The sequence below is a fragment of the Balaenoptera borealis genome, assembly GCF_965194805.1.
Source record: "Balaenoptera borealis genome assembly, chromosome: 1".
Taxonomy (NCBI): domain Eukaryota; kingdom Metazoa; phylum Chordata; class Mammalia; order Artiodactyla; family Balaenopteridae; genus Balaenoptera; species Balaenoptera borealis.
In genome coordinates this window covers 136708166-136720335 of record NC_138860.1, presented here as the reverse complement: position 1 = coordinate 136720335, position 12170 = coordinate 136708166, and the positions used below count along the sequence as shown (strand labels likewise).

At 35.2% G+C, this 12170-nt stretch overlaps 1 protein-coding gene across 8 annotated transcripts in view; it reads right to left on the bottom strand.

The window, feature by feature from the left end:
- DNAI4 (dynein axonemal intermediate chain 4) overlaps positions 1-12170 on the bottom strand; it is a gene marked incomplete at its 5' end in the record, with an annotated part of 132838 nt that overhangs the window by 49257 nt on the left and 71411 nt on the right. For 7 of the 8 annotated variants that reach the window (XM_082356766.1, XM_082356765.1, XM_082356764.1 and 4 more), the window contains one exon: positions 10650-10844. The exons of the other annotated variant lie outside the window; for it this stretch is intronic. In XM_082356766.1, the coding sequence (XP_082212892.1) occupies positions 10650-10844 (195 nt within the window). The remainder of the gene's footprint in view (positions 1-10649; positions 10845-12170) is intronic. 8 annotated transcript variants of the gene reach the window in all.

Here is a 12170-nt window from a genome sequence, read left to right as displayed (position 1 = left end):
TCAATTATTTCTTTCAATAGGTCATGCCTTTGGTGTTAAATCTAAAAAGTCTTCATCATACCCAACATCCTCTAGATTTTCTCCAGTGTTGTCTTCTATGAGTTTTATAGTTCTGTATATTACATTGAGGTTTGTGATCCATTTTGAGTTAATTTTTGTGAAAAGTGTAAGATCTGTATCTAGATTGTTTATTTTTCCCATAAATATTCAGTTGTTCCAGTACCATTTGTTGAAAAGACTATCTTTTTTTTCCATTGTATTGCCTTTCCTCTTTGGTCAAAGATCAGTTGGCTATACTTATGTGTATCTATTCTGGGCTTTCTGTTCTGTTTCATTGATCTGTGTGTCTATTCTTTCACCAATACCACGCTGTCTTAACTACTGTACCTTTACGGTAATTCTTGAAGTCAGGTAATTCCAGTCCTCCAACTTTGTTCTTCTCCTTCAATATTGTGTTGGCTATTCTGGGTACAATAGCTTTTTTAAATTCCTTGTCTTGAGTTAGTGTCTCCCTACAACTAGGGCACCTGCTGGCCACTGGTGGGGAACCTTGACACCCAAGGAGACAAGAGGAACCCCCAAGTGAACCGGATCTTGGTTCACGAGCCGGGGGTTGGGCCAAAGCTCCTGCAGTGGGAGCTCCACGTCTGAACCACTGGACTAACAGAGAACCTCAGACCCCAGGGAATATACATCAGAGTGAGGTCTCACAGAGGTCCTCATCTCAGCACCAAGACCCAGTTCTACCCAACATCCTACAAACTCCAGTGTTGGAAGCCTCAGACCAAACAACCAGTAAGATAGGAACACAATCCTACTCATAAAAAAATTTTTTTAAATGAGATGGCAGAAAAATATGTCACAGATGAAGGAGCAAGGTAAAAACCTACAAGACCAAAAGAATGAAGAGGAAATAGGGACTCTACCTGAAAAAGAATTCAGAGTAATGATAGTAAAGATGATCCAGAATCACGGGAAAAAAATGGAGGCACAGATTGAGAAAATACAAGAAATGTTTAACAAAGATCTAGAAGAACTAAAGAGCAAACAAACAGATATGAACAGTACAGTAACTGAAATGAAAAATACACTAGAGGGAATCAATAACAGAATAACTGAGGCAGAAGAACGGATAAGTGACCTGGAAGACAAAATGGTGGAAATAACTGTGGAGGAGCAGAATAAGGAAAAGAGAATGAAAAGAATTGAAGACAATCTCAGAGACCTCTGGGACAACACTAAACACACCAACATTCGAACTATATGGGTCCCAGAAGAAGAAGAGAAAAAGAAAGGGTCTGAGAAAATATTTGAAGAGATTATAGTGGAAAACTTCCCTAACATGGGAAAGGAAACAGTCACCCAAGTCCAGGAGTGCAGAGAGTCCCATACAGGATAAACCCTAGGAGAAACACACCAAGACACATAGTAATCAAACTAACAAAAATTAAACACAAAGAAAAAATATTAAAAGCAGCAAGGGAAAACCAAAAAATAACATACAAAGGAATCCCAGTAAGATTATCAGCTGATTTTTCAGCAGAAACGCTGAAGGCCAGAAGGGAGTGGCAGGATATACTTAAAGTGATGAAAGAGAAAAACCTTCAACCAAGATTACTCTATCCAGCAAGGATCTCATTCAGATATGACAGAGAAATTTAAAGCTTTTCAGACAATCAAAAGCTAAGAGAATTCAGCACCACCAAAACAGCTTTACAACAAATGCTAAAGAAACTTCTCTAGGCGGGAAACACAAGAAAAGAAAAAGATGCACAAAAACAAACCCAAAACAATTAAGAAAATGGTAATAGGAACATACAGATTGATAACTACCTTAAATGTAAATGGATTAAATGCTCCAACCAAAAAATATAGGCTGGCTGAATGGATACAAAAACAAGACCCATATATATGTTGTCTACAAGAGACCCACTTCAGACCTAGGGACACATACAGACTGAGAGTGAGGGGATGGAAAAAGATATTCCATGCAAATGGAAATCAAAAGAAAGCTGGAGTAGCAATTCTCATATCAGACAAAATAGACTTCAAAATAAAGACTATTACAAGAGAAAAAGAAGGACATGACATAATGATCAAGGGATCAATCCAAGAAGAAGATATAAAAATTATAAATATTTATGCACCCAACCTAGGAGCACCTGAATACATAAGGCAAATGCTAACAGCCATAAAAGGGGAAATTAACAGTAACACAATAATAGTAGGGGACTTTAACACCCCACTTACACCAATGGACAGATCATCCAAAATGAAAATAAATAAGGAAACACAAGCTTTAAATGATACATTAAACAAGATGGACTTAATTGACATTTACAGGACATTCCATCCAAAAACAACAGAATACACTTTCTTCTCAAGTGCTCATGGAACATTCTCCAGGATAGATCACACCTTGGGTCACAAATCAAGCCTTGATAAATTTAAGAAAATTGAAATCATATCAAGCATCTTTTCTGACCACAACACTATGAGATTAGTAATAAATTATAGGAAAAATACTGTAAAAAACACAAATACATGGAGGCTAAAGAATACATTATTAAATAACCAAGAGATCACTGGAGAACTCAAAGAGGAAATCAAAAAATACCTAGAAACAAATGATAACGAAAATGCAATGACCCAAAACCTATGGGATGCAGCAAAAGCAGTTCTAAGAGGAAAGTTTATAGCAATACAATCCTACCCCAAGAAACAAGAAAAACCTCAAATTAACAATCTAACCTTACACCTAAAGCAACTAGAGAAAGAAGAACAAATAAATCCTAAAGTTAGTAGAAGGAGAGAAATCATAAAGATCAGAGCAGAAATAAATGAAATAGAAATGAAGAAAACAATGGCAAAGATCAATAAAAATAAAGCTGGTTCTTTGAGAAGATAAACAAAATTAATAAACCCTTAGCCAGACTACTCAAGAAAAAAGGGAGAGGACACAAATCAATAAAATTAGAAATGAAAAAGCAGAAATCACAACTGACACTGCAGACATACAAAGGATTATAAGAGACTACTACAAACAGCTATATGCCAATAAAATGGACAACCACGAAGAAATGGACAAATTCTTGGAAAGGTACAATTTTCCAAGACTGAACCAGGAAGAATTAGAAAATATAAACAGATTGATCACACGTAATGAAATTGAAACCGTAATTAAAAATCTTCCACAAAAAAAAAGTCCAGGACAGGATGGCTTTACAGAAGAATTCTATCAAACATTAAGAGAAGAGCTAACACCAATCCTTCTCAAACTCTTCCCAAAAATTGCAGAGGGAGAAACACTCCCAAATTCATTCTATGAAGCCACTATCACCTTGATACCAAAACCAGAAAAAGATATCACAAAATAAAGAAAATTATAGACCAATATCACTAATGAACATAGATGCAAAAATCCTCAACAAAATACTAGCAAACAGAATCCAACAGCACATTAAAAGGATCATATACCATGATCAAGTAGGATTTATCCCAGGGATGCAAGGATTCTTCAGTATACGCAAATCAATGTGATACACCACATTAATAAATTAAGGAATAAAAACCATATGATCATCTCAATAGATGCAGAAAAAGCTTTTGACAAAATTCAACACCAACTTATGATAAAAACTCTCCAGAAAATGGGCATAGAGGGGACCTACCTCACCATAATAAAGGCCATATATGACAAACCACAGCAAGCGTCATACTCAATGGTGAAAAACTGAAAGCATTTCCACTAAGATAAGGAACAAGACAAGGATGCCCACTCTCGTCACTCTTATTCAACATAGATTTGGAAGTCCTAGCCACAGCAATCAGAGAAGAAAAAGAAATAAAAGGAATATAAATTGGAAAAGAAAAAGTAAAACTTTCACTCTGTGCCAATGACATGATACCATACATAGATAATCCTAAAGATGCCACCAGAAAACTACTAGAACTAATCAGTGAATTTGGTAAAGTAGCAGGATACAAAATTAATGCACAGAAATCTCTGGCATTCCTATACACCAACAACAAAAAATTAGAAAGAGAAATTAAGGAAACACTCCCATTTACCACTGCAACAGAAAGAATAAAATACCTAGGAATAAACCTACCTAAGGAGACAAAAGACCTATATGCAGAAAACTGTAAGACACTGAAGAAAGAAATTAAAGATGATACAAACAGATGGAGAGATATACCATGTTCTTAGATTGGAAGAATCAACATTGTGAAAATGACTATACTACCCAAAGCACTCTACAGATTCAATGCAATCCCTGTCAAACTACCAATGGCATTCTTCACAGAATTAGAACAAAAAATTTTACAATTCATATGGAAACACAAAAGACCCCAAATAGCCAAAGCAATCTTGAGAAAGAAAAGCAGAGCTGGAGGGATCAGGCTCCCTGACTTCAAACTATACCAGAAAGCTACAATAATCAAGACAGTATGGTACTGGCACAAAAAAAGAAATATATATCAATGGTACAGGATAGAATGCCCAGAGATAAACCAACGCACATATGGTCACCTAATTTACGACAAAGGAGGCAAGAACATACAATGGAGAAAAGAGAGCCTCTTCAATAAGTGGTGCTGGGAAAACTGGACAGCTACATGTAAAGGAATGAAATTAGAACACTACTTAATACCATACAAAAAAATAAACTCCAAATGGATTAAAGACCTAAATTTAAGACCAGACACTATAAAACTCTTAGAGGAAAACATAGGAAAAACACTCTTTGACATAAATCACAGCAAGATCTTTTTTGACCTATCTTCTAGAGTAATCAAAATAAAAACAAATGGGACTTAATTAAACTTAAAAGCTTTTGCACAGCAAAGGAAACCATAAACTAGACAAAAAGACAACCCTCAGAATGGGAGAAAACATTTGCAAATGAAACAACAGACAAAGGATTAATCTCCAAAATATACAAACAGCTCATGGAGCTCAATATCAAAAAAACAAACAATCCAGGTAAAAAATGGGCAGCAGACCTAAATATACATTTCACCAAGGAAGACATACAGATGGCCAAGAGGCACATAAAAAGATGCTCAGCATCACTAATTATTAGAGAAATGCAAATCAAAAGTACAATGAGGGGACTTCCCTGCTGCTGCAGTGGTTGGGAGTCTGCCTGCCAATGCAGGGGACACGGGTTCGAGCCCCGGTCTGGGACGATCCCACATGCCACAGAGCAACTAAGCCCGTGCACCACAGCTGCTGAGCCTGCACTGTAGAACCCACGAGCCGCAACTGCTGGGCCTGCATGCCACAACTGCTGAGGCCCACGTGCCTAAAGCCTGTGCTCCGCAACAAGAGAGGCCACTGCAATGAGAAGCCCGTGCACTGCAACAAAGAGTAGCCCCCACTTGCCATGACCAGAGAGAGCCCATGCACAACAACGAAGACCCAACGCAGCCAAAAATAAATAAATAACATTTTTAAAAAACAACCAAAAAAAGCTCTACAATGATGTATCACCTCATGCCAGTCAGAATGGCCATTATCAAAAAATCTAGAAACAATAAATGCTGGAAAGGGTGTGGTAAAAGGGAACCCTCTTGCACTGTTGGTGGCAATGTAAAGTGATACAACCACTATGGAAAACAGTATGGAGGTTCCTTAAAAAACTAAAAATAGAACTACCATATGACACAGCAATCCCACTACTAGGCATATACCCTGAGAAAACCATAATTCAAAAAGACATGTACCACAATGTTCATTGCAACACTATTTACAATAGTCAGGACATGGAACCAACTTAAATGTCCATCGACAGATAAATGGATACAGAAGATGTGACACATATATACAATGGAATATTACTCAGCCATAAAAAGAAATGAAATTGAGTTATTTGTAGTGAGGTGGATGGACCTAGAGTCTGTCATACAGAGTGAAGTAAGCCAGAAAGAGAAAAACAAATACTGTATGCTAATGCATATATATGGAATCTAAAAAAAAAACAAAAAATGGTACTGATGAACCTAGCTGCAGGGCAGGAATAAAGACGTAGACATAGAGAATGGACTTCAGGACATGGGGTGGGAGGGCGAAGCTGGGGTGAAGTGAGAGTAGCATCAACATATATACACTACCGAATGTAAAATAGTTAGCTAGTGGGAAGCAGCAGCATAGCACAAGGAGATCAGCTCAGTGCTTTGTGATGACCTAGAGGGGTGGGATAGGGAGGATGGGAGGGAGGCTCAAGTGGCATGGGATGTGGGGACAGATGTATGCATATGGCTGATTCACTTTGTTGTACAACAGAAACTAACACAATATTGTGAAGCAATTATACTCCAACAAAGATCTATTTTTTAAAAAAATGTCCTTGTCTGCTTTTGCACCATCTCAGTCATCTTTACATCTGTTTCTATTAACTGATTTTTCTCAGTTATGGCTCACATTTTCCTGCTTCTTTACATGACTAGTAATTATTTTTATTGGAGGCTGTACATCATAAAATTTACAGCAATGAATGACTGGATTGTGTTTTCTTCCAAACAATACAGTGTTGAAGTTTGTTTTATCAAGCAGTGAACTTATGTTCAGATTATCTTGCTTTTTAAATTAGCTTTTTCTAAAGTGTGTGAAGGTAGGGATCTAGACTAGATAGAACAATTTAAGTATGAATGTATCTGATAATAAAGCTCTCAAATATATAGAACAAAATTAATAAGCTTAGAGAAAATAGAGACAAATCCATAATCATAATTAAAGATTCTAACAATACTCTCTCATTAGTTGATAGAACAGGTCAACAAAAACTCAATAAAGATGAAAGATTTATAAAACACAATCAATTTGACATAATTAACATCTAAAGAATACTGCACTAAATGATAGAATACCCCATCTTCTTGAGTGTGGAACATTCACCATATGCTGGGCCATAAAACAATTCTTAATAAATTTCAAAGGGTAGAAATCATATAGAATATGTTCTCTGACCACCATGCCAATGTTAAATTAGAATTCAGTAAGAAAAGATGAATAAAAAATTACTAAAAACTTGGAAACTAAACAGTATACTTTTAACTAACCTAAACATCAAAGAGAAACTCACATGGGAAATTAAGAATTATTTGGAATTGAATAATAATAAAAACACAAGATATCAATATTTGTAAGAGGCAGGAAAATTTATAGTATTAAATGCCTATCTTAGACACGAAAAAAGATGTAAAATCAATGATCCAAACTTCCATCTTAAGAAGCTACAAAAAGAAGAGTAGATTAAATTCAACGAAGAAAAACATAAAAGTAAAAATGAAAATAACTGAAGTTTTTTTTAAAAGGACCAAAAAATTGAGAAAATCATTGAAACAAGAAGATATTTTTGAAAGGATTAGTATAATTGAAAAAGCCCCAACTAGACTAATAAAAGAGAAAAGTCACAAATGACCAATATCAAGAATGAAATAGGAGATACCACTATAAATCCTACAGATATCAAAAGAATTTAAAGAGAGGATATTATGAACAACTTTATGCATATAATTTCAACAACATAGACAAAATGGGTAAATTCCTCACAAATTACCAAAACTGACACAGGTAGGAATAGAATAACCCTATATTTGTCAAAGAAATTAAATTTGCAATTTGAAAACTTTCTGTAAAGAAAACTCCATCCCAGATGGTTTCACTGGTAAATTTTATCAAACATTTAAAGAAGAAATAATACGCAAATTTTTTTTGAAAACAGAGAATGAGGGAAGACTTTCAAACCTCATATTATAAGTCCATCATAACACTAAAGAACTTCAAAGGAACAGAAAATTACAGAAAAATATGTTGCATGAGACTAGTCACGAAAATTCTCAATAGAGTATTAGAAAATTGAATTCAACAGTATATAAAAAGGATAATATATCATAACCAAGTGAAGTTTAACCAGAGGAATTCAGTTTGTTTTAACATTTTAAAATCAAACAATGTAACTGGCCACATTGACAGATTAAAGGAAAAAATTACATAATTGTTTTAATAATTTAGAAAATGTTTTGAACAAAATTCAACACCCATTTATGTTTTAAAATGTCTAGCAAACTGGAATGAGAAGGAAATTTCCTCAAACCAGTAAAAGGCATCTATAAAAAACTATACTTAACATCTTATTTAACAATGAAATACTGAATTCCTTTATCCTAAGTTCAGAAACAAGACAAAGATATTTGCAACCTTGGGGCAGGCAAAGATTTCTTAGAGAAGACATGGAAAGTATTTACTACAAAAGGAAAAACCGATAGATAAGACTTCATCAAAATTAAAAACCTCTGCTCAACAACAGACAAATATATGTTATAGGCTTAAAGAAGATAGTTGTATCTTTCAAGGAGCTTGTATCCAGAATATATTTTTTTAAAAAAAGCTCCTACAACTTGATTTTTTTTTAAAAAAGACAACTCAATTTTAAAATGCACAAAGAACTTGACCAAATATTACACAGAAGAAGATATACAAATGACAAAAAAAGTTATTAAAAAGATTGCCAACGGCAGGCATTATCAAGAATGTGGGGCTTCCCTGGTGGCAGTGGTTAAGAAACCACCTGCCAATGCAGGGACACGGGTTCAAGCCCTGGTCCGGGAAGGTCCCACATGCCACCGAGCAAGTAAGCTCATTCACCACAACTACTGAGCCTACACTCTATAGCCCGTGAGCCACAACTACTGAGCCCGTGTGCCACAACTACTGAAGCCCACATGCCTAGAGCCCGTGCTCTGCAACAAGAGAAGCCACCGCAATGAGAAGACCACGCACTGCAATGAGGAGTAGCCCCCGCTCCGCAATGAAGACCTACGGCAGCCAGAAAAAAAAAAAAAAGAAGAAGAAGAAGGTGGAGCAACTCCTGTATATTTCTTGTGGGATTGTAAAATGGTACAAATAATCTGGAAAGGTATTTTGCAGTTTCTGAAAAAGTTATACATACATCTATTCAAAGACCCAATAATTCCATTTCTAGGTATTTACCTAAGAGAAATTAAAACATATATCCACAAAAAGAAACACAAAAATGGTCATAGCAGCTTTATTCATAATAGCTCAAAGATGTACAGGTGTCCATCAGCAGGTGAATGAATATACAAATTATTATGGTATGTTCATAAAAAGGAGTAGTACTCAGGAAAAAATGAACTACTTATATACATATCAATGTAGATGAATCTCAAAAACATTATGTTAAGTAAAAGAAGCCAGACACAAAAGAATACTTACTATACGAACCCACTTATATGATATACCAAAATAATTTATCTATAGTGATAGAAATCAGCTTAATGCCTGTCTATAAGGGTGTACATTTTAACTGGAAAACAGCAGAAGGGAACTTTTGGGGTTGGTAAATATATTCTCTGTCTTGATTACAGTATTAGTTATACAGGCTTATACATTCTTAAATGTATCAAATTATGTAGTTAAAATATATGTATTTCATTATATGTAAATCTTACCTCATTAAAAAATTTCCTACTATATTTCTATTTCTTAGATACATTTAAAGAAGTGACCTACCACCAGTTTTGTTTTCAAAACATCAAAATTTACAGTACTCAGGGCTTCCCTGGTGGCGCAGTGGTTGAGAATCTGCCTGCCAATGCAGGGGACATGGGTTCGAGCCCTGGTCTGGGAAGATCCCACATGCCGCGGAGCAACTGGGCCCGTGAGCCACAATTACTGAGCCTGCGCGTCTGGAGCCTGTGCTCCGCAACAAGAGAGGCCGCGATAATGAGAGGCCCGCGCACTGCGATGAAGAGTGGCCCCCGCTTGCCACAACTAGAGAAAGCCCTCGCACAGAAACGAAGACCCAACACAGCCATAAATAAATAAATAAATAAATAAATTTACAGTACTCAGTAAAACTTTAATCTTATAACTCTAATTATGGGATGAAAAATTTATATAAATGATAAAAATTTTAAAACATCAACCTAATATGAGATAAGAAACATAGTTTTTCAATATTCTTAGATGTAAGTAACCAAAAAGGTTTACATCCATTTGTCACACATGCAATTTTATAACCTAATTTTTTGATGTAGGCATATAGACAATCACTTTTGACTTGAAGGATCAAGAAAGATTTCATAAAGGAGTTTGCCCTAATCCATACTTGAAAGCTGGGAATTGAAATTGAAAAGTTGAATTAGATAATCTCTCAAATCCTTCAAAATATTTTGTGAATCTATGAGATGGGATTTGTAGCAATAAGAGTATATAATTAAATTAGGGAGAGGTAATAAAAGCTAGAACCTGGAAAGTATAAATGGCAATGGAAAGGGGGGTTTGATTATGAGAGAATAATTCAATGAGGGAACAACGGAGAGGAAAGAGCCAAAGGTAAGGGTCTACACCTTTTTCTTTGGGGTTCCTGGTCTGGACTCTTGCTACTCACATGTTTAGTGCTGAAAACTATATAAAAATGTCTTCTGATCAGTGATAACTCAGTCTAGATATTGCATTTAGAAATAATAACATCATTCGATTTTTAAAATTATTTGAGCTTGACTAAAAGTGATTATTTTAAAATATCTTTTGTAAAGTATAAAATCTTTATTTCAAAACAACACCATGTTTTTTAAAAAAAGTTTTTTAGTGTTTTAGTATATAATGTATTAAATACCTTTTAAAACAGGAAGCTGACGATAAGCTGCAAGTTTTGGCTGAAATATATTTTCCATTATAACTCGTTCCATAAAAAATAAGTCCTGTTGGAACTTATCAGATTTCAATACTGCCTCTGAGTTGTCTTCTTCTTCATCATGGACTTTAGCCAGAATTACATTTTCAATATCCATTAGAGAACTACCTTCACTAACTGTAAAATACAAATATGATGCAATGCTAAAATAATTCAAATAATATTAGCTGGTTTGTACATTCGAAAGATTTAAGAAATGATATTTTGACATCACTATTTGTTTTCCTCCAGTATTTAACAACTTCAATAGACATTTATCGAATGCCTTTTACAAACCAAGCACATACAAGATATACATAAATTATCTCATTTTGGAATTCTTAACCACTCACAAATGTCTGTTTTCCAGAAAATAAGCAATGATAACTCATAAGGTAATTTGTATCTCTATATATTTTTATTCAAATTGAAATAAAATTATTATCAGTCTTCAGATAAAGGTTTGATTTGATTATTGCTTTATAGGAACAATAATTTAATTTTTATTGATTTTATTTTTATTGATGCTATAACAAATTACCAAAAACTTAGTGGATTAAAACCATACAAATGTATTACCTTAGAGTTCTGTAGGTTAGAGGTCTGACTCAGGTCTCACTGGGCTATAACCAAAAAGTTAATAGGGTTATGTTCCTTTCTGAAGGCTCTAGAGGAGAATTCATTTCCTTGCCTTTTCCAACTTCTAGAGGACACCAGCAACCCTTCCTCCATCTTCAAAAGACAGCAATATTGCATCTCTCTGATAGTGTTCTGTCATTACATTTCTCTCTGACCAGAACTGGAAAAAGTGCTCCAATTTTAAGTACCCGTGTGATTAGTTTGCGTCCACTCCGGTAACCCAGGATAACCTCCTTCTTTGAAGATCCTTAATGTAATCACATCTGGAAAGTCTCTTTTGTCATGTAAGGTAATTTATTCACAGGTTCCAGAGATTGGGATGTGTATATATTTGGGGAATGATTATTCTGCCTACCACATTACTTAGTAAAAAAACAGAATGAAGGGGAATCCTGCACCCATGAAGATGAAGTAGACACTTTTTCTTATTCCTCTTCTAAATACAACTAAAAACCCTGGACATCATATATAAAACAAACATAGGAAGCCTTTGAAAACCTTTGATAGAAGGAGGCAAAGCAACAAGAGAGCTCAGGACCCAAGGAATGACACAGTGGTGAGTTCCCTGGATTCCTTATTGCTGCATATACTCCAGACAAACCTCCTCTCTCTAGCCAAAAGACCAGGAAAAGAAAAACCTTGCAAGAAAAAAAAAAAAAACTTTTAGAATATAACCATTCCACTCCAGACAAAAACACAGAGAAAAAATTGTAGCCCCACCCATTCCACAAATTCCACTAGCCAAGTGGGGAGCCTAGACTTCCATCCTTGCCAGGCTCTAACAAGGCATCCCAATCTCCCAGCCTTCCAGTGGGTGTGGTGTCA